The following is a 23,178-nucleotide window of genomic DNA, read 5'->3' as shown; positions in this document are numbered from 1 at the left end:
AGTGGCTGAGACTAATTCCCCTCTCACAGTGTTTAATACTTCATTTTGTACATTTCTCCTTGGATGTCATCCACAGTAATTAACAAATTGAAGGCCAAGAACCAGAGACAGAAGTAGGAAAGAAAAAAAAAAAAAAGCTAAATTTTCTTGACCTTAATTTCCATAGGAGGAACTAATTTGGATTCTTAACTGGGAAGGGGACAAATATTTGGAGATTCTTCTCTTTTTTCCTTCCAAAAGGTCTTGCCCATTCCTAGAAATCTCATGTAAATTAGAAATATTGCCGATTTTCTGCTGGGGCTCCTTCCTTGTGTAGGTACCAGTGGAGTTACGAGCAGCATAACAAGTGCAGGATGACATATGGAAACAGCAGTACACAAATGTACCCTGTGCAAGAGAATCCAAATCACAGTCCTGGGCATGCATTGACTCAGGTGGGTTTGGCGAGCAGGATAGGGATTTGTTAAAATAAGGTTGTGCCTCTCAATGCTTTTCTGCTGATTTTATGCTAAAAGAAGCCTCGGGATCAGAGCAATGAGACGTGCAAGGCTAAAGTCTCTGAAATCCCTGCAGGCTTATTATGTGTATAAGGAGACAGGCAGCGTGCATTTCAGGGCTGGGGAAGCTATTGCACTTGATTTAGGGGTAATTAAAGTGTGTGAGTGGCAGCAGGGATGGCATATGATGCCTCAGACACCTTTTCTCCATTTTGCTTCCTGCCTGGCAAACTCATCTGCATGCTGAATGAAGGATAATACCTCACAGCATTCTGACTCTGCCTTTTGAGGTTTTCTCTTCTGCTTTTCCCCCTCCTCTCACTTCTTTCCTGTCTGAGATTTCAGACTGAATATCTGGATTTTGCTCAAAACTAGATCCTTCTTCCTTCCATGGCTAAATCAGCAAAACATTTTTTCCTAGGACTAGGAATGTCAATCATGCTCTGATGTGTAAAAATGACCAGTTTAGGGCACCGTTGAGAGGAAAATAGCCCCTGCATTGAAACATCTTTGTTAGTGCTGCCTACCCCTGCAGAGCAAGTAATCCACAAGGGAAGGGATGCTGATCTCATTTTTAATCTGCCCATGGTTTGTTTTGATTCCAGTAAATCAGCCAAAGTGAGGATTCGTGGTGGATGTTCAGCTGTGGAAGTGACTGAGTGTGCACTCAGCAGCGGCAGCACAGCCTGGATCCAGTGGCTGGTGGATGGCACAGGCAGGCACAGGCAGAAATGACATTTTCTCTTGAAAACCTCTGTCCGTGCTGGGTGAAGAGACCACTGTGGGTCATCTGTGGATCATCCACCTCCCTGCTCAAGCAGGGTCATGCTGGAGCACATGGCAAAGGATTGCATCCAGATGGTTCTAGAATATCTCCTCTGAGTCCCAAATGTTCAGGAGACTCTTGTCTAAGCCTCATTTCTAAAAGATCTGTCTTAGGTCTCTCTTAAAGGGGTTGAAGGCCATCTGTGATTGCAAAAAGATGTATTTACATCAAAAGAGAAACAGAGAATGCACACAGAGGTGATAATTGTTCACATTATTCCATCTGTCTAATAGCAGAACAAAATTGCTGGCAGATTGGAGTTCACTGTAAGTGAAAACAAAAAGCCTGAGGCAGTCACAGAGCCATTAAAGAGAAAGGAAGGTTTGGGCTTTGACCTATGACAGTCATTTTCCTCCTTTGACTGCACCTCTAAGTTGAGCTGAATCAAACTGAAAGTAGTCATGTACTCGATGGTTTGTGCGCAGCATTTTGCCAAAGGGAAAGGGCAGCAGTTCGTGTACCCTTAAAATGGTGGCATTTCTTTCCCTGGCTCCTGATTAAAAAAGATGCTATGTGGGGAAACTGTGGGTGATGACAGCCTTGGGGGTTTCCTCCCATTTTGATTTAGAAAGTGGAAAGGATACCATTAAGATCAGACTGTTTATGAGTGAAAGATATTGTTGACAAACCAATAAATAAAGAATGATTCCAGAGTGAGTCTGCAGGGAAAGTAATGTCCAATCATTCCTCTGATAAATATCACTCCAGTAGCATTGCTTTTGTCTCCTATTTATGAGAGTAGAACTGAGGTTTATAGATTAAAGAAAGGTTTGAAAAGACAGTCACAGAGTTGGGATCTATATTCTTTGACATGACAGATTACTCCAGATCAGGCTGACTATTGGTCACATCAGAAAATCAAGCTTGAGATGCTTGTTCTGTTTGGTTTTTTTTTTTTTTTTTCACCAAACACTGCCATGAGGACCTTCCTGAGACCAATTAATCAGAGAGAAAACAGAAATGTCTGAAGGAAGAGAGGGAGTGAAAGAGTGTGACACAGCAGTCATGTGGAAATTAACTAAATTAATTACTGTCAGAAACGAAATAGATTTAACTAATTTTGGATAATAATTAATTTTTTTATTATTGTATACATTGTACCCATTTGCACTTCTGGATGCCACACATTTGTGCACGTGGATTCTCCCATTTGCTGTGTGTCTTTTGAAGCAACATGTCCAGCATGCAGTCTCTGCCCCACCAGCTACCCTTTCCCTGCCAGCAGTGATTTCCATGAGGAGGGCTCCGTGCCTCACCTCCCTGGAGCAGAGGAGCACATGGAGGATCTCCCTGGAGGTGTTTAACTGAGGGCTGGAGCTCTGCTGGGAGGAGGGGTGCCCATAGCCAGCTGTAATGACTACCTGTCAGGGAGATGCATGGTGTCCTTTCAGCAACTGAGCACAAACAGATGAGGGTGACGGTGGTATTTCTCCAGCCCCTTAATTAGAGCTTTGTGGGAGCAGAGGCACAAATGGAGATGTTTTCTATCATCTCTGATGAGGAGGGAGGTAAGGCAGAGAAACCAGTTTGCTTTCGTTAGCCCTGGGCATTCTTCCTACTGCGATATGTTCACCTTCTCATTTTTATCACTCTCCCTTTAGCTGTTTATTTCTTCTTTTGTTTCTCCTTTCCTTACTGCCTTCAGGTTCCTAACAGGAACTAGCTTTCATTTCAAATAGCTAGAACCTCCTGTTTTTCCATAACAGACTTTCCTTACCCAATTGTTGAGAACTGCAGTAAACTTTAAAGACCATCTGTAGGGTTGTTATGTGTAGGGAACTCAGAGCAGCAAATAAAGGAAACTGAGACACAGTTAGAGTTAGTGAATACTCCTAAAAAGCTGAAAACAGAGCTCAAGAGTTGTATTCTGAGGTCTGGACTCTCACCTGCAGGTGCTACTGTGTAGGTAACTGAGCTCTTTTCCTCCAGATAATGTAAAAGAATGCACAAACTTGCAAAAAGATTTGGGGCTTTAGGAACGAAACTCATAACAAAGGTGCTCTGAAGAAGGAAAGGAGGATACTTTCATTTCTAGCCCAAATGTGAAGAAGTTTCAAAGAGGTGAAAATGTGTCCATTTTCCTGTTCCTCTGAGAGGAAAAGAGATATTTCCTTCCTTTCATTCATGACTTTGCCCCTCACAACATTTTCCTCAGGTCTCGTTTATCACAGCATCAGCTGCACCATCCTTCCAACACAGCTTGAAAACAGAAGTTCCTTTTGGCTTCTTGTGGGGGAGCCTCAGACCTTTCCCTCCACAAGATCTCCTCCAGGAAGTCCAAGGAAATGCAAAATCCCTCGTGATAATTCACAGGTTTTGGCAGGTAGACAGCAACAACAGGAGGTGGAAACAGACAGCTGTGCAGGGGAGGAAATGGTGATATAAATACATGTTTAATTGCAGTTTAATTACAATTACTTACTAGGCAAAATTTATTTAAATGCAGTGTAATTAGAGTGAGACCTTGATTTAATCACAGTCTTATCAGACACAGTTACTACTATTTTCCCTCACTTCCTCCTCCTCCACCACCTCCTTTACATTCCCTTGCCTAAACTTGCCCAAAGAAATTAAAAACCAAGACTTGAAACAAGCAGAAGGTATCCATCTTGGAAAGCTTTCAGTTTCCTGAAAATTCAATAGCCAGGTGGCTACCAGCCCAGAATATTCTCCCTGGAAACTGTGAAACCCCCACTCTGTCTTGGCAAGCCGTTACTCTTCCTTAGCAGATAATGATAATGGATCCTCATTAGCTGGGAATGACTTATCATGAATATAATTCATCACTGATGGCAGACCTCATAACCCATCTGCTCACAAGAAGTAAATTAGACAAGTCAGACAAGATGGATTGTTCTTTCTGATCTACCTTTGGAGTGCCTCCACATCCTGTTCCAATGGTTCATACTGGGTCTTCCTGCCATGATAAGGGTGAACATGAGGAGAGACACAAAACTTTTGAGCAGCTAACCCCTGACCTCATCATTCTCCATTTTCCCTCTTCCACTGCTGCCTCTTGCTCTGCGCCTTGCTGTGGGTCTGGGCATGGCAGAAGCTTCTTTCTCTATGAGACAAGCACTCACAGCAGACCTCTCTTGTGGACCTGGTGATGTGTTCATGGGCTGCTCCTGTGTGGAAGCTTACCCCACTCACAGCTCGTGTCTCCTTCGTGGATGTTACATGTTTAAAACACTATTAAGCAGTCCCAACCAATATAGGGAAGGGGAGTGGTGGGTTTTTCTTCTGCCTTCTCCTCAGAAAGCTGTATTGACTCCTCTAAGAGTTAGTCATCATTTGGCAGATGGCCACTCCTGGGAGCACAGTTATTCCCATCCTTTGCTGTGAAAGAACTAAGGCACAGGCTAGCAATCCTACAGCTCACACAGACATGGCAGACTGTGGTGGGAGGGGAAATATCTTTACTCTTCAAATTAAATCTGGGTCCCCTCTGAAGTCCATAAGCTATCAGCAAATTTGCTCACTTCAGTGAAAATAGTATTTTCTCCTTCCATGTTGATACCAGTTAATTCATGTTGTTGTGCTTTGCATCTGTCTCAGTCTTTTCCAGCAGCTCTAAATAAGGGAGAGTTAAACCTATCCATAAAACTGTGAAGCTATTAATGAATTATTGCATGTTTTATTCTGCTGTTGAACCATACTGGCCCTGCCTGAAGAAAAACTATGAACTGCTGGACTCTTTCTACAGGGAACCAAAGCCAGAGACATGGAAGCTTTTCCCTCCCCCCTTTCATACCAGAGTTTGCTCTGCTTTATTTCCTTTTCTTTCCTTTTTTTTTTCATTTCCTCTCCTCTCCAATAATTTCCATGTGACCTGATAATATTTTTTACAGTTTTTGTGCCAATTTTTCTGTAAGAGGAAAAAAAAGTAGGAAGAAAAAAATCAAGGAGAGGTTTTAGTTTTTACATTCTTCCTCTCCTGCCCTACCCATCTCATTCAGGCTGATGGTGAGGAGGGAATCTGTCCCCATCATGGGGTTTCTAAGAGCTGGGGGTCACCAAGTCTTTCATAACCCTGTGAATTGGGTAAACCTGGGTCTTGTGTTGCAGATCATGATAAATCACACAGAGCCAACTGGATTTTCCTGCCTGCTTTAATATTTATTTGACAGTGAATTTTTAATAGGGAGGGACTTTCACTTTTCATCCTTGGAATATCAAGCAGACAAAAGAAGGGAAGGGAAAAACTTGAAGTAGTGGATGCAAAGTACTGGGGCGAGGGAAGAGAGGAAACATGGGAGGAGAAAAAGGGAATAGGAGAAAAAGGGAATTGGAAAGGGAAGAGAGGAAGAGAACAGGGAGGCAGTAGTCACTGCAGCATCTTTGTTTGAAGATGAGTTTCTCAGATAACAGCAGCTCTCACAGCAGTGAACAGTTCGCACACAGCAGGGAAGCAAAAAAAGCCTAAGAAAGAGGCTTTGACCCAAAGGCACTTGTACCCTTCTGGAGTTCATTTCTCACATCCAGCCTTTGCATAAAAACAAATAAATTAAGTGGTGATTTGTGAGCCCAATTTGGGGAGGAAAAAAAAAAAGGAAACCTCTTGCGGTCCAAAATCCATAATTATACCCTGGTGAGTGACTGAGAGAAAGGGATAGAGAATCACAAGTGAGAGACAGATACCATTGCCTGATAAAGAGATGGTGAGGAGAGAGAGAGAGCAAGTGCTTCAGAGAGATGACGAGCATTAGATGGAGTGGATATATGGCTGGAATTAAAGAGATGGATGCTGTGAGTACCCATGGGAAGATACCTTGCACAGATATTCTGTGAATAGATGTTGCAGGAAGAGGGATATTGTTAGATAGACAGGCACTGTCTGGGAAAAATGGGTAAGGCAAGAAGTAATGCTGCGTCTGGGAACGTGAAGATTGATTCTGTTGATAAATAAAGTCTATAAATAAATACTAAAGAAAAATATTTCAGTAGCCTGCCATCTATGAATATTTGACACACACATCTAAGAAACTTCATAGCACCTCATCCAAAATAAACATAACCAAGCAGCTACTAGATATGTGTGTGATTATGCTGTTTAAACATTTACGAGATGTGAGCAGCTGCAGCAAAAACAATTTATCACCCAGATCAGAGCTCGTTTCACCCTGATAGGCACATCAGTGATGGTCTGGCACCAGTATGGCAGAAAAGGCCAGGCCAGCAGGTAGATAATTAAGCACTGAAGCAACACTGGATAAGGAAACAGGAATACATAATGTTTGGATTTCAGAACTGGAAAAAGGCCACAATCTGGATATGAGCTCCCCATTTTGTATCCAGCCTTACCAAGGAATAACAGATTTCAGAATGATTTCCACCACTGTGTTGTACTGGCCAAAGCCTGACCTAAGGGGTGTGTCTGTCCCATGCTGCTGCAGCAGCCCCACAAGCCCCTGCAGGTAACCCCAATCCCAGCTGTCCTCAGCTGCCTCATTGACCTTGGTGAGCATTCAAAAGTCCTGCTACTGAGTGTCCTGGCAGGAGCATGGAACACCCTGTTCTCCTGCAACAGGCTTTAGGCAAGAGCTGTCAGCTACCCAGAGCCCTGTTCCTGCTAGGCTCTCAGCTTATTCCTACACCTGGCAGATGCTGATCAAACTGAGGGCCTTTCCAAGGAGGCAGATACTGTTGTAGCTCCTGTGGTCAGCAGTCCTGGGCACTGCTGGAGTCCAGGTTATCTGAGCAGTGCAGCTGCTTTAATACTTTACATCTTTCCACCCTCCCTGTGTCTCCTGCCTCACTTCACACCTCTCCTGAGCTTTACAGGGACCTCATTTCCTTGCTGTGTTCTAGACTGAGATTTTTTTTTATCCCCATTGAAATTCTGTACCAGCTACTGTTTTGTTCACCTCCATAACTAATTTTCTAATCTGTGCTTTGGCAGGATGTCTCCTTTTGTTGGTTGCTCAGCTCTGTGCCAGGGATGCTCATTTTGAGGCTGTCAGTCTCAGCACTGCCCTTAAAGCAGGCAGATCCATTCTCAGGGGTCTGCTGCTTGTCCAGCACAATTTGCTTGCACTCTGAACTCTCTGAGGATTCATGATGCACCCCGAATTCCTTCTGGAATATGCCACAGTTGGTTTGCTCAGTTTTTTCCATCTTGACTTGAATGTTCAGGTCCACAGCATTGTCAAGAAGAGCACATTAACCCTCTGTTCCTCTCCTACAGCACCTCCTCCCCACTACAGTTATTGCTTTAAAACAGCCCTAATCACATAATGTTTGATTTCAGTTCTTCCTAATAGAGGCCTCATGTATGTATTTTATAAATCATTGAATCTCATGCACACCTGTTAATTCTCACAGAAAGAGCTTCACATACCGTCTTTTAGCTTACTATGGATGCTGCCTTCAGGGCCCAAATTCTGGTTTGTGGGAAGAGGCAATTACATATATATTTAATGGTTTCAAATTAAATTTGAAATTAGCTTTGAACTGCATCATCCATTTCTAGTAATGATGTTTAATGTTATCGTGAAAAAATCAAGTGCTTTACATTATAGGTGTCAATTGAGTCTTGTTCAGGAGGTTGTCCAAGGACTCTTGATATGTCATGCTGGGAAGGTGATTAAATCCCTGTCAGGGTAAGTGGGAATAGTATTTTTATTTTGCTCCTCTTCCCTTCATTTCAGTCTTTCCTAACAGCCAGTTTCTATCTCTAAGTATGTATCTCATAATAATAATTGCTTGTTATCAGTGGATATTTTCCAGTAGAGCAAAGATATCTAAATCCAGAGTCTCCAGCAGAGGAAATTGACAGGTCTGAGTTTGAGGAGTTTTAGTTGAATCCATCTTAAAGAAGACCCTCTGTAAGAAGAGAAATATTAGGCATTTCCTGACTATAGGGAGTAGTGTGTGCCAAGGATATGTGAAACTTCTGGGATGGGGAGACCTTGAAAGCAGCAAGGGAGCAGACAGCTCAGGAAATTTTCTTTTCTCTTTATTGTATCCTCATGGACCTCTTGGGAATGTCTACAACAGCATGAAGAAGTGGGAGGAAGCATCTCCAGAACCTAAAGCTATTGGTTTGGGGTGCTTGGCTGGGCTCCTGCATAGTCACAGATCTTTGGATACATAATTTACACATTTTGCTTATGGAATTCACCCTTAACATCTTAGGTTAATACAACCCTAATTGTGTAAGTGTATTTAAATCTGAGCCTTTTCCTCCTAAACTCACAGGAGACAGCTCCAGCAAATACATGAGTGTCAGAGAAAGGCAACTGGCAGGATTTGTTCTGTCTTCCACTGAGACCTGGGAGCATGGCTGAAAAAGCCTGCCTAAGAGTGCCCTGGATCAGTGAACACAGCTTCCCTGACCTGGGTCTGCCATTTCCCAAGCCCCAAGCTTTCCCAGAGCTGCTCAAGCAGGCACAGCCCTCCCAGGAGTGACTGCAGTTTGCACCCTGCCTTGCCACGGGGCCCCTCTGTGGAGTAGGGGTGTGAGGCTGGCATGAAAAGTTCCACAGGCTCTCACTGCTGTTGTAATGATCAACCAATGATCCCCATCCCTGGAAGTGTTCAAGGTCAGGTTGGATGGGGCTTTGAGCAACCTGATCTAGTGGAAAATGCTCCTGGCCATGAAAGGAGGATTGGAATGAGATTATCTTTAAGGTCCCTTCCAGCCCAGATCATTGATTCCATGGAATGATTGTCCTTGCACAGCAATCCTTATTCACTTGCAAACCAAGAAATACTCTGAGCATTAAGAATTGGGGATCTAGGGCTTTCATCTTTGCCAAGTTTTGACACAGGGCATATTTCTCTTCAGTTCCTTAAAATTTTTGCAGCAGTTGTTGACTGACTTTAGAATTCTTTGCCTTCTGTTCTAAAAAATGACAAGATTTAAAGTAAAGTGTCTCTCCCTGCCTCAGCAATGGCTGCAAAATTAGTAGTGAATGATGGTGTTCAGGAGCTCATCTGCTCAGCTGGGACATGCTGGTGCAGCTTCCTGCACATCAACAGCCCTGTTCCAGATAAATCTTCAGGCTTCTTCCCTTTTCAGAAAGCAGTATGGGGTGTTTCAGGCTGCAAAGTTTGTATGTAAAGTATTGATTTAAATGCATTGTTATTTAAAAGTGATTCATACTGTTGGGAAGCCCAGTAAGGTGAGCTGATTGGTGGGTAAGCAATGGAGTGTAATAGCCCTTGGAAAACTGCTGTGTAATAACAGCTTTGATTCCTTGCAGGATAAAACTGTATAATGTTGCCATCTTTCCTGTACCTTTCATGTGCACAGCACTTGATATACACTAAGTGTATTACTTTGTCATCTGGACTGATAGCTGGTCTGATCCTCCTGGGCTTTGCCAGTCTGCTTGTGAGAAGTATGAAATTTCCAAACAAAGTTTCAGGCTTAAGGTAACACCTAAATTATAGATTTCTGAAGTCGCCTTGGCAGTGTTTCTTGATAGGTTGCTTTTTGAGCTGAGCTGATAACCCATCTTGCCTCAGAAATGCTTTCTTTCCCCCCTCTCCTTGATACTGAATTGCCTGTATCATGCACCATTAAATCTGACACAGTTTTATCTCTGGGTTGGCTGTGCAGAAAAGGAGAAAGTCCAGCGTAAGCCTGGGAATCTCAGGGTAAAGTCAGCAGCAGCCTGACTTGGCTGCAGCTACTCCACCATTCTATTATCTCCATCATTCCAAGAGCCTGGGCCCCTCAGCAGCATACAAGGGTTTTTTAAGGGTTTCTGTGTTACTGGCACTTGAAATGTTGCTGTGGGGGTACCTCATTATTGCTGCTGCAGGAGAAATGTCTGTGGAGAAAATGAGGCCATGATGATTTGGTGGGGAAGGAAGAGGTTCTCTCACAGAACACATCAATCAAGAACCCTGTATGTATCCATGAATATAACCTTCCTAAATGCATCCCCTCTGTGAAGTGTGTGTTTGTGTATTCTAGCACTTGGATCTGTGCTGTTTGTACTGGAAAATGTAATTTCTGTGGGCTCTTTCCACGCCTTGGTGACAATTCATGAGCCAGAACAACTCACGACCTGCTCTTCAGCTGGTGTTTCAGTTCCTGGAATCCACCATGAGAGGAGCAGATGTCACTTAATTTTGGTGCAATAAGCAGCTTTCTGAAGCAGAGACAAAATGAGGAGCTAGGAAAAGATAACTACAAAGGCAAATGCCAGGAAATACAAGATTTTGTGACTAATGAGGTTTTCAGGTCCAGTGGAACCATTGTGCACAAGTCCTCAACCTTTGTTTGCTTGAGCTGGATCTGGCAGCCAGGATTGCTGGGCACTTTAAAATCACACTGGGTACTGAAAATCTGGCAGCTTTTGGCTGTTTCTTCCCCTTCTAAACAATCTCCCCTTCACTTTTATGATGTTACTTGTTTTCAGGACTGTAAGAATTACAGCATTTCTCTTTCAAAATATGATCTGGCAGCTAATCCTTGGTGTCACTGAGCATCTCTCCCCCCTCTTGATGTCAACAGGAGTCCTACATCCTCATCATTTCTCCTGCTAAACTCTTCATTCCTGTCTGGCAGAATCAAGAACACTGACTTCTGTCCCTAATGGATCTGGAAACTTGCTGCTTTACTGAAGTCACAGTTTGTTGAAAGGAGTTTTTGGACCAAACTCAGTGAGGTTTAGCACCTTTTTGGACCTTGCTCAGCAAGGTTAAGCACCCTTTTTTGTCACTGCTTTCAGAGGAGAGAAGGGCACACACATAGAAGAGGCAATTAAAGTTCTCTGCATCCTCATTTGGACTTGGCAGGTGTTGGAAGGGTTCAGACACACCTTGGCTCTGCCATGCAGACAGGTGCAGTGATGGAGCCTTATGCGTCCCCATTTCTGGGGAACTGGGGCAAAGAGAGAAAAGCAGTTTGCTCACAGTGGCTGCAAGCCCAGGGAGTACAGAACCTGTATCTTTGAAAACCAAGAGTTTTAACCTCATGATTTAATTTTCTTTTGATGTACAGCCTGACACATTTTTTCAGTCACTTACACTGTGCACAAGAACTGACCTTTTATCATTTTTAGTTGTAAATCAGACAGTGACGTTAAATGCTCAGGGTGGTTCTCTATAAAGTGATTGTTTCACTGCTCTGCAAGCTGTGCTATAATTTGCCCCATCCATCCAAATACATGTCTTGCCATAATTAAATGAATACTTTTGTCAGTTTATGTTGCTTCAGCTTTCACTCAGAATATGCTTGCTTCCATGGTGGGTTAGTGTTTTTTAAAGAATTTATGTAAGCATATATAAATATAGACATATATATTCACATAGAGAAAAAAGAAAGAAAATATAATTGCAACTTTCAGGTAAAACACATAGAATATTTTGGCAGGCATTTGAAGATTGATTTTTATAAAATATTCAGAAAATACTCATGTTAACAGTGATTTTAAAAAATGTTCCCTGCTGGGAGTTGGTAGATGCTACAAGCTACAAATGGATTCATTTGAAAACTGCATCTGCCTGTTATACAGGTGAAACATTATTAAATACCTACAACAGGAACATTGAAGAGAATTTGGAGATCTCTTGTACAACAAACAGCAATGGCAACTTTTATATGTGCTTTACTCTGTTCTTTTTGCAAGGCAATGCTGTCTCCTTAGATCAGAGCAAATGGTTGTTTTTCCTCTTTCCTCTCTTTACTGGGAGTCATATTTTCCTGGCTGGAGGTCCTTCTGGCACAAAGAAACCCTTTAGAACCCTGTTTGAGCTCTGAAATACGTTGAAACTGATGCTTCATGTTTTTGTCAGCTCTCCATGCCTGTTGTTTTTCTTGTTCATCCTTGCAGTTCCTGACAGACAAATTTTAGGAAGCAGGGAGAACATAATGAAATATTTGCTATTCTTCATGAAACATCTGGCAGGGCTTTGGCAAGATCAGGGAATTAGCAAGCGTTGCCATTTTTATATGCAGTAGATGACATTTTTTGTTGTCCTTAATGGAGTCCAAAGCATATGCAAATCAGCTGTGTAATGAGCGAGGTTAAGCTAGATTTTGGATTTGGGTCCATATGGTGTTAAAAACATAATTGATCAGAATGTTTTGAAAGATATTGAACATGAGTATTCAGATTTGTTTTATCTGAATCTCATTATGTCTGGGAAGAGATTTAGGATGAGGTCAGAAGCTGAAGTTTTAAGCTGCATCTATTGTTGATTATTTATGATCACACATACTTCATCAGATGTTTCTGCTATAAACCCCACTTCAATCTGCTTTTAAAGGCACAATAGATTTCTTTGACCTTGCCCTTGCTGTCTTTCATTCTTATGGGTACACAGAGGGTCTCTCTCTCTCTCTCCCCCACCAACTATAATATTGATTAAATATATTTGTTCTCCTCAGGAAAGGAGGAGAGAACAAAAGTTGCATATCAGTCTCAGAACTTTTTACAATACAGGAGGTTTCTCATGAGCACCCCTGAATGAGATGTGTAACTTTTAGGAGGATTGTGACTTTGCAGATTTGTGTCGGATCCATTCCAAGAAATCTGTGATAACACAGATTTGGTAAAGATAATAGATAACACCAGACCTTGGTAAAGGACCATAGGACCATTTAAGAGGTGGCCATGTTAATTGATGTTCATCACCTGGAACCTCTGAGGCTTCAGGGTTTTTTTTGCCATCATGTTGGCCTTAACTGTCTTCAGTGCACTCCAAGAATTGCTTTCTGTGGCCCTTAAGCTGAGATTTGTCTGAAGCCTTTCCTTAAAAGCAGAATTCAGTGGAAGAACAGCTGTTGAACCTCCATGTATTTCTGTACACCTTCTCTGGGTGTTTCAGAACAAGAATCATTCTCTTTACCAGAGTTGAGTATTTTTGGTCGCACCTGTTCTTTACCCATTTGAAGCACAAGGTTGTGGAAAAAAAAAAAAAAAGATTTGTGCAGAGAGGTTTCTACAAATGTGTATTCCTTACTTTAAGAGGTACAAGAACAAGTCAGGCCCACGTGGAATAGGAAAATGTGCTGATTTCCTTATTGAGAAGACAAGATCTTTAGCCACAGTCTTGCTTTAAGCTCCCAAACAGCTGATAACACTGGATGTTTTAGACAACCATTTCTGCCTGCCTCTTGACTATCCTAACATATCTCAAGCCACAGAATCGCTGGGTTGGAAGAGACCTTCAAGATCATCAAGTCCAACCCAGCCCCAACACTTCAACTAAACCATGGCACCCAGTGCCACATCCAAGGATGGTGGCTCCACCACCTCCCCGGGCAGACCATTCCAGTACTTTATCACCCTTTCTGTAAAAAACTTTAACAATGATACCAACCTATAATATCCAACCTGTATTTCCCTTGGCACAGCTTAGGACTGTGTCCTCTCATTCTGTCGGTTGCTGCCAGTCCTACCCAGATGGTCTAAATTTCCCTTTCAGGTGAACTCCTGCTTTGTCAACACTCACCTGGGGACTGGAGTCAAAGAATTGCTTTGCTCTGGTCAGAAAACAGCTCTTTCCCTCAGGTTGCTTCCACTTGAATGCAACAGCATCAAGGTTCAGTGATCACCTGTTGTTATTTCTCAGGGAGCTGTAGGAGCATCTCCTGAGACCTCCCATGTCTTGTAATGAAAATTGTGCTCTGAATACAGAGCAACCCACATAACTGAGTGCATGTGTGGGTGTCTGTGTTGTGTATAATATGTGATAAATAATATCTATTATTTATCTGTCTTTAAGGAAAGGTAGATAAGGGATGGTGCTGTATTTACATGCTTTTGTAAGCTTATTTACATACATGGACACATACAATTTATAATAATTTAACCTCATAATTTGTCCTCTGCCATAGATTCTCTGAAATATCAAAGTGGGTATCAGCTAAAAATATATTTTCATGAAGAAAAACTAGCAACCAAGAGGTTTCTTTCTCCTTCACGGGGTGTAGTGGTTGGAAATTAGTAATTTATAGCAATTATTAGTTCAGTCAAGTAATTAGATATCTATCTATCTTCTGCTGTGCAAACAAATATTTGTATGTGTATTTATCTGACCCAAAAATACCTTGTACGTAGGACAGAAATTTAACTAAGGCACAGGCTAGACATGTCTTGGTCGTCTTAAAACATTTTGCTTTCAAAATCCCAAATCCTTTAAGTTGCCCAGAGAGAACTAAGGGATATATACATATAAAACTTGGACTTTTGAAATTAAATATATAGAACCACTTATACAGCTTGGATAGAGTCAGTGGAATTATGTGAAAGAGCACCAAGGGAAAAAAGATCTCAAAAAGATCTCAGGAGAACCTGCCTGCCTTTATATTCTTTATCCTCAGCAGTACAATTTTTTAGCATCTAAGCCAAAATCTTTCTACATTTCTTTCCCCACACAGTGCCAATATCTCAACTACTGGAAGCATCTAAAAGCAAATAAAAGGATTCCAATAATCTTCCTGTATTACTTTGGCTGGACTGCTAAGTATCATCAATAACATGATTATCCTTTTGAGAAGAAATTGCTTGAGATAGAGACACTGTGAGAAAAGCTCTCAAACACTTTCAAAATCATATTTTCAGCAACTCTTTCATTATTTAGTATCCTAATGAGTTCTGGTAGTCTCACTAAATATCTTCCCATACAGGGGGCCTTGACTGCTCATATTTCTGTAGGAAGCTTAAGCTGTAAAAAGCCAAAATTTACCTGGTTTGGAAGCATTTCCTCTGATCCTTCAACTCCAAGTCCAAGCCACTGCTTGTGCTGCCTGGTGGATGGGTATTATTCCATCTATTTTGCATCAGCCATATTCTGTTTCCTGTGAGTATATCTAATTTTTAATGAATTTAACAAGATCACAGTGGCCCTGCTATTAAACCATCCCTTAAATAAACACCAAGTAGTAGTGTAATATGGATCTAAAAAGCAAGATGTGGCCTATGCTTTTCCAAAACACTCTAAACTTTTGTTTCCCAACAGTGCCTAAATATATCACATAAATATATCACATATAACTCTTATAAAAGTCTTCAATTTGCTTAAAATTTGTATCCCAGGGCTTGAGCCCTGGTGCTTGAGATTTGGCCCAAATGTGAAGAATATAGTGCTGTACAGACATGGACAGTCAGGTCTCAAGATTTCTTCAGTCATATCTCATATTGCCAAGGAATTAACACAGAACCTGGGGCTGGATGCCAGTTTTGGGTGAATGAGCTGTTCCCCCAGCTTGGGTGGAGTGGCTGAATTTGTTTGGTGCGACTGAAGTTTAACAAGTTGCCTGGAATGTCTGTGGAGGTAAAGTCAGAGTTTTCCATGCTTAGGTTGTTTTAAAATTAACTTCACACCATATTAAGTGGAAATTTTACCCTGGTTTAACTTGTCAGTGGTGATGGGGATGCAGCTGTTCTGCTCATATCTGCCCTTGCAAGCAGCAGATTAATGGAATTATTAATGGTTTGTCCAAGACAGGTATTGTACTATGTGAAAGAAAACATCATCACAAACCAAAATGAATATGCCAGTTCACAAATCTTTAATAAAATACTCACAGGATGGTGCTTTCCTGTGCTGAAATGTGAAGGTATTTAAAGAAAAAAAATATACAAGACCTAAGAACAGTCTAAGGGTGAGAGAAGAAAAACTCATTATGTTTGGGGTCTGCAGCAACTGCCAGAGCTTAATTTCGTGGCTGACTTGTATCTGTTCAAGTCACTGGGTTTTATTAATGCTTACAAGCCTACAGCTATAAGAATGCTAAAGATGCAGCGTTTGCCCTGATATATAGATTGGTCTTCCATTAGGAGGAAATTAATGATTGTTCATAAGACTGAATCCACAGCCTCTGGCCCCTCAGCAGCTTTTCCATCCTGCAAGTCTGAAGACCAGTTTGTGTGAATTTTGTTGGTTAGCATTGGAAGCACACCTGGATCTGAGCTGAGATACCTGGAACCCAGGAATGTCATGCAATGTCAGCTACCCTTCAAATGGGAGAAAAATGCCTTCCTGTCCTGTCTGCAAACTCATCTTTCACAGAAAGATCAAAGCTGTCCCAATGGCATGGTGTAATTCAATTAAATGCAGTTCTCTGCTTTCATTGAAGGCTTTTCCATTTCCTAAGATGGAAATGGAAAACTGTGATGAGAGATGTGTGCCTAATACCTCCCCTGCCCCTACAGCATCATCAGCCACCTTCTCACCACTGTTGAAGGCAGCCATTCCTGGGAATAAGAACAGTTTATGGTAGATGCAAGTGAATTGCTGACCCAGGGCTAAATTGTTGCAAGCCTGAATGAACATTAGGGGACAGTATTGGCCAGGAGTCAGCCTGTTTCTTCCTCTTCATGCTCTCCTTTTATTTACAAGCTGTCTTCCCTTCTCTTCTAAATAAAACCCATTTGCCCTTTACTTATCTAACTAGTGCACCAGACACCCATTTCTAATCTGGCCAAATCAATTATAAATATTGCAGTCTACAATTAGCCTGGGAACTTCTGAAAAACTAATTAGTTCGAGCCTTAGCGATGAATTGCACCTTTCTCTTGGCTATTTGCAGCAGGAAGAAAAAAAGGAAAAAAAAAAAAACCCAACCTACACTCGAAACAAGACCAAACATGTCTCAGCCACAGCAAACAGGATTCAAGACCACGTTTAATTACGTTTATATTGCTGGTGAAAGGATGGGCCGAGGTGGGCTGAGAGCCAGGGCACCTGGCACAGCCTTGGGCTGAGCACACATTTTCTCAGGAGATGTTGAGTGATGCAAAAGTCCTTGTCAAAGGATCTTTGGGAAGGGAAGTCCCTTGGGAGTCTACAAAATTAACATCATTGGTGTTTGCTGTGCAGCAGCAACGAGGGGAAAGCAATAGCTCCTAAAGCTGGAGTCATCCTGCGTCAGAACAGAGCTGGTTCTCTCCCTTGGTGAGGTCAGGGACTAAACAGATCCTTGTCTGGCATTCCTCAGGCAGGAGGGTGCCAGGCTGCTGTCTGGGGAGCTGCTGAGCAGCAGAGGAGAAATTAGAAAGTCATTACAAGGTGTGCAAGGCATCTTGTAGCAACTGAATCCAGACACAAAGGGCAAATTAAAGCCCTTCTTTGCTGGCATCTTGTTGCTGGATTGTATTTCTTACAGGTGTAATTACCTGCAAGCCTCATAGTTGTTTCATTTATGTCCTAAAATACTACTTTATTGAAGCAATTAAAGGCAGAATTGTACTCTGGGATTACTGCAAATGTGTCTGCTTAAGGTTCATTTTAGATTCATTACAAGCCTTCAGAAGCAGTGTTCCTGCTTTTAATAAAACATATGGTTTCCTCAAAAGCAAAACTGTGCAAGACCACACATCCCTTTTAGATTTGGTGATGTAGATGGAATTTTAATGTCAGAAAGCCAGAAGGGCAAGGCAATTCCAAATCACTATAGAGAGGGCAGCATATCTTCAAAGCTTCAGGACACTTTTTTTACCAGCACTGGTAACTGTTTGTACAATAGGTAAAACTTCTTTGGAAAAGAATGGGCAATTCCCCTTCTGCACAGGTGATAATTGTGGTCAGGGAACTTTCTGGGCTCTCCACTCCCTGCCTTAGTGGGGAAAAACCACACCCTTCAGGTGAATGCTGTAACTGTGGAGAACTTGGCATGTTAAATCACATTAAGATCTTTTTTTCTGTTTTCTGTTCACACACAAGAATGTCTCATCTCTTGAAAAATTTCAGTAAAGCTATTTCCTGCCTTATTTAGTCTATGAACTGTATCAAAGATGTGCTTGGCTCATTATACACAGCCACATCCCTGCTTTGGGCAGCTTCCAAAGAACTGGGACATGCCATGATGGAGAGAAGGTTTAACACAAGGAGAAAATAGGGTTACAGGCAGGGGAGGTTATTTTTCATTGCAGAGAGAGGCTGAGGACATGTTTTCTTGTTTGTTGATACATCCTTCAGAGAGAATCATTGGTATGTCCATGACCAGCAGTGGTCTCCAGCCTCAGCTTTTTCCTCCTTTTTATGTGATGCATTTAAACCCTCCCACTTCCAGTTTCTCTCTGACAAGGCTGCAACAAAATTCAACAGTGAGAGGAGCAATATGAAAGAAAACTAAATGCTCCACTTCCTTCTGTAATGCATTGCAACTGTGAGGGCTGTCAAGTGAAGGTCAAGCAGAAACCCTGAGCAGCAGTCACAGATTCCCTAAGAGGGACAGTTTTCAGTGCCCATTCTTTCCAGCAGAAAAAATGAAAGGTTCTATTTTGAGCCAGCCAGCAGAATACACAGAGAGTGAGTGACCTGCCACCAATGCAAAATGGGAGTGAAAAATCGCTAGAAATTACTCAGGGGTTCTCTAGTTTTCTCCACTCCCTGGAAGTGCATGTACAAGTAGATGAAGATTGAGTATGGAAGAGAGATGCCACTCATGCCCATGTGCAGTGTGCAGCTATAGTTTATCACCACAGCTGCAGAGTGTGTGCTGTGAGGTGTGGCTCAGCAGGACAGCTGACATGAGAGCTTTCTCTCCAGCTGTGTCCTAGCAGGCTGATTCACAATGAGGGGTTGACAGTAGGCACCTAAAAGAAGTGTTTTCCAGTCATACCACAAAGTTCCAGTTGTGTTAAGGAGGCACTGAGCTCCCTTCTCCTTCTTCTCCCATTAAGCCAGCAAAAAACCCAGAATTATTTTACAGGGAACCAAATCTTGCTTGCTTTCCAAAACTGAGCAAACAAAAAACCACACCCACATAGAAAAGGAGAACTAATTAAGATTAAGTCATATCTGAGTAAATATGCAAATTAAAAATCAAAACAAAGAAATTCTATTTATCACATCATGAAGTTGCAAATTGCTGCTGTGGTTCCCATCAGCTGGAATAGATGAGGGCTATTAGGCCACAGGTTTTGAAGATCAACCAAATATGTCCATGTTTTATTGTGAAAGCTGGGGGACTGCTGGCTGTAGAATATGTTTATCAGCCTTCCCCCCTCTCCTCTGCACTGTGTTCATGTTCAGTGGTATTCATAGTCTACATTTTTCTTGGATTTCTATAATGTAGTGTCATTGGTTTTCCCCTTTGTTTACCTTCTGTAAGACAACATCATTATTCTTTGATAAATATGTTTCATGTCTCCTGGGTAGGTTTTTTGTTGTTGTTTTTCTTTTGGTTTTTGTTTCATTTTTTGTCGCGCTAATTCTTTTCCAGCTTTTAAAGATCAGATTAAAAATAAACAAACAAACCTCCAAAACTCTGTTGGGAAAGAATACAATAATCGATAGATATTGGCAACCCTGTTCCTTACCATGTCTCACCATTTGCATGGAAGGGGATGGTCCCTGTGATGTGGGGAAGCACGTGCAAGGAGTGGCACTTGGTTGGTGGAACTGGCTGGCTCCTGCACGTGCCACAAGCTGCCACCTCTCCTCTTTCAGAAGAACTTGCTGCTTGGAACCAGCCCATTTGTGTTGCTTTGTAACGTGTGTAAAACACATTTTAATGTGTTTTAAATCTTCTGCAGCAGAAAGTGAATTATTGGGATGTGAAGTTCCGTACAGTGCAGAGATGTAACTGGTTTGTGGAGTTTGTCAGGGTGATGAAGATCCTCTCAGCTTTGAAGTCAGCAGTGTGACTGCAGCCTGTGCTGGCAGCAGAAGGAGGTTGGTGCCATCCCTTTGCTGCTTGTGAGACCTGTGCTGGTGGCTCTGATCCAGGGCTGGCACTCCAGGCTGGAGAAGCCACTACCAAGATCAGTGCTAACTGCCTTGCTCATCAGAGGAGCAAAGGGCAGAGCTAATGAGGAAGAAAATCTTCCTTCCTGACCTCCAAACAGGCTCTAAGCACATCCTCACTCATGGGGAACCTCTTTCTGCAGCACAACTGCCCCCCAAATTGAGCTCTCTTGGTGTTTTGTGTGCTGTGCAGGCAGGCAACAAGGGGGACTTCTGGAAGTGCATTACAAATGTTTTATGATTAAATGCTTGCTTCCTAAAGAATATCCCTTCAGTCTTCAATGTAAAGAAATGGCAGGTTTGTATTTTTTGCCTTTCATTCTCTGTTTGTTGTCTTCCAGACTTCCCTTCATTAGCAAAATGTTTTTGTGGTAGGAGGCATTTTCCCTTTTTTGTCAGAAAGACAGTCTTAAAATCACTTAAATTATTGAAAAATTCAGGAGATCCTGTTATTTGGCTTCCCAGATTTAAGTAATAATAGGGACCTTTTTTCCCCCCAATTATCCTGTTAATGTAAATGTTTGACCTTCAGTTCCTAGGCTGCAAGCTTCTCCATCTGTAAAATATCAGTGAGTTGGGTAACAGCTATGTTTTGTCCCAATGGCATTAGCAGCTCCTTAAAAATGTACAAGTGCAATATTGAAAGTAGGTATGCTTTGGTTCTTTTTGATTGCAAATCTGCAAGAGCAGGGCTTATAAATGAAAATTCTGGTTCCCCTGGGTTTAGTCAGCTTTGAACATTATCATAGGTACTCAGTATCATGGTAATTCATGCAATGCCTGCATATGGAAATTAAAAGAAGAAATCAAACCCACTGGTCAGACTCAGCTGGGACCATTGCTGTTGCTGTTTGTGCTGGGAGGATTGTCCTGGTTTGTTTGTTTTGTTTCATGTCACATCCTCATTTTCAGTATGAGTTCTTCCTGACCCAGATTTCTGAGCAGACTGAAGTAGAGCCAGAAACTGTAAAAGTGCATAATTATTCTTTTATTTATTTTTAAGCTGTACAGCTCTATTAAGCTTTCAGAAAATCCTTTATACCCAGCCTTTGAAGTAAACTAAGCCAGAGATCAGCCTGAGAAGGAGATGTGGGTTGACACTGCCTGTTTCTGCTGCAGAATACTCTGCAGTTAAGATCTGGAGTCTCAGACCTAGGAAAATCTTACACCTTTCTTGGAGTGCAGAAGAGGGGAGGGATCAATACATCCAAAAGCAATACTTTACACCTTTGGTATGTTCTGAAACATCACTTGCTGGCCGTGCTGTGTAACAGCTGAAAGCTGGAAGATTATTCTGGCTACTGGCATGTAAGTGAGCAGACCACACATTAAAGCTGTGTTTGCTCCATCTGCCAAGCCATTCATTCTTCCCAGCTCAGGACAAATTAAAAAACTCTGCCCCAGAGGTGGAATATTATTATTCCTTTGCCTGTCCCCCAAAGCAATACATTCCCCTGCTCTGAGTCTGATCGAAAACATTGACCTGGAGGTGAAAAATGCAGTATCTCTTCCCCTGATTCATCCAGACTGTGACCCAGACAGCACTGAAATCACACAGGCTTCTTTCTGGTCTCAAAAAATTACCCAGTTGCCCTGATGGGCTGAGGGCCAGATGGGATGCAGGCAGCCTGGGAGGAGAAGGACTCCCAGAGCCATCTAGTCTAGTGGTCACTTTTCTGCCATAAATATTGCATCAGGCAAACCTCATGCACTGTGCAGTGAAAGTGGGCATGCAAGGAAAGCCCCTGTGGCCGTTCCTTTGAGTAAATGGCAGGAGGCCAAGGTGGGGTAACCTGCCTTTCTGAGAGCCAGATGATGTGGCTGTGACATCCACTTTGAGTCTTTCCTCAGCCATTCAGGCTTGACTCTGAGTTTGGCCCTTTCCCAGGAAGTCAAGCTATCAAAACTTTTCCATGTTCTTCACAAAACACAGCCACTCCTGGTGCTTCTGCCCTCCCTGCAGACAGTGTGCTTGAAGATCCAAGAGGCTCAGTTTTTTGTTTGTACTGCCTCTTGTTAGCAGTGCTCTGAGCATTCACAGAACAGGAGGAAAAGATGCCAAGGCACTTCAACCACCTGGATTAATTAGGTCTTACACTAAATGTGGAGCTACAGCAAGGGGGATGATGATTAAACCGACAGACTTCTGGAAACTGAATGCCTTCTCCTCTGCTATATTTCAGCTTCTGCAACCTTTGTTAGTGCCTCAAGGCAAGAATGGTATTGTCTGTATGTAGAGCAGTCTGTTTCTGTATTAGCAATAACAGTAATAGGGCTGGGAATAATAATGCTTTACTCCTGAGAGGTCAGTGAGTATCACTCTTCATTTTATCACTCTCATTGGTGAGACAGGCACAAGGACACACCAGAGCTTGCTTAGTACCACCTCATCCCTTATTAACAGAGCCAAGGTTGAACCCAGAAAAAGCATTTCCCTGTTGCTTGCTCTTCCCCCTGAGAACATCTCCTCCTTTGGTGACGTGCAGTCTCTCTTGTGGTTTTTCTGCAGAAGGTGCAGTAACAGCAGCCTGGAGTCTGATGATGAACCTCCTTGTGCAGAAGAGATTGATTATGACACTGCCAGTAGCTCTGATGGTGAAGAGGAATTCTTGGAGCTAGACCAAGAGATCCAGGAGTGCCTCTCGTGTGTGGAAGGCGAGACAGAAGATGAAGGAGTGACCACAGGACAGACATGCAGCTCCAGGGCTCTGAGGGGGCTCTACATTTCCAGCCAGCCAGCACCCAACAGCACAGCTCTTCCTCTGGGCTCATCAGCACTTGGGCTGTGCCGTGGGTTTGAGAGCAGTCCCGTGTGAGCAAGGCTGAGACCTGCAGAGCAGCAAGAAAATGGGTCACTGCTCGTGTTTGCCTGTTTGCCAGCTTCAGCACCCTTCCCAGATGTGTTGCTCCTGGTTCTGAATGGAGAGCTGACTGTCTGTTTGTGTAATTTGTATACATACATCTGCTGAGGGCGACTCCTTACACTTTGTACCCGAGGCAGAGCGAGGGGCCACCAGCCCAAGTGGTTCTGTGTGGGGTCATCCATTCCTAAACACAATCCCAGTTTCATGGCTGCCTCTGGTACATGGTTTCATACAGATTGACCTAAGGAACAGTATTTTGAGACAAAGGAATCAGAGATGATTCTCTTTTTCTGACTTTAGGTGGCCTTTGCCTGGAGAAGTGACAGTTATTGAT

General features: G+C 42.5%; 1 protein-coding gene across 1 annotated transcript in view; it reads left to right on the top strand.

The window, feature by feature from the left end:
• The window catches only part of AGBL1 (AGBL carboxypeptidase 1), a 245,523-nt gene extending 222,701 nt beyond the window's left edge, over nucleotides 1-22,822 (top strand). The window contains exon 23 of the mRNA XM_066559057.1: nucleotides 22,490-22,822. Coding sequence (XP_066415154.1) covers nucleotides 22,490-22,796 — 307 coding nt within the window. The 3' untranslated portion in view covers nucleotides 22,797-22,822. The remainder of the gene's footprint in view (nucleotides 1-22,489) is intronic.
• The last annotated feature ends 356 nt before the right edge of the window (nucleotides 22,823-23,178 follow it).

Source organism: Molothrus aeneus, chromosome 13 (genome assembly GCF_037042795.1).
Source record: "Molothrus aeneus isolate 106 chromosome 13, BPBGC_Maene_1.0, whole genome shotgun sequence".
Lineage (NCBI taxonomy): Eukaryota > Metazoa > Chordata > Aves > Passeriformes > Icteridae > Molothrus > Molothrus aeneus.
Note: the sequence above shows the minus strand (reverse complement) of the source record. Positions and strands in the feature narration are given on the sequence as shown.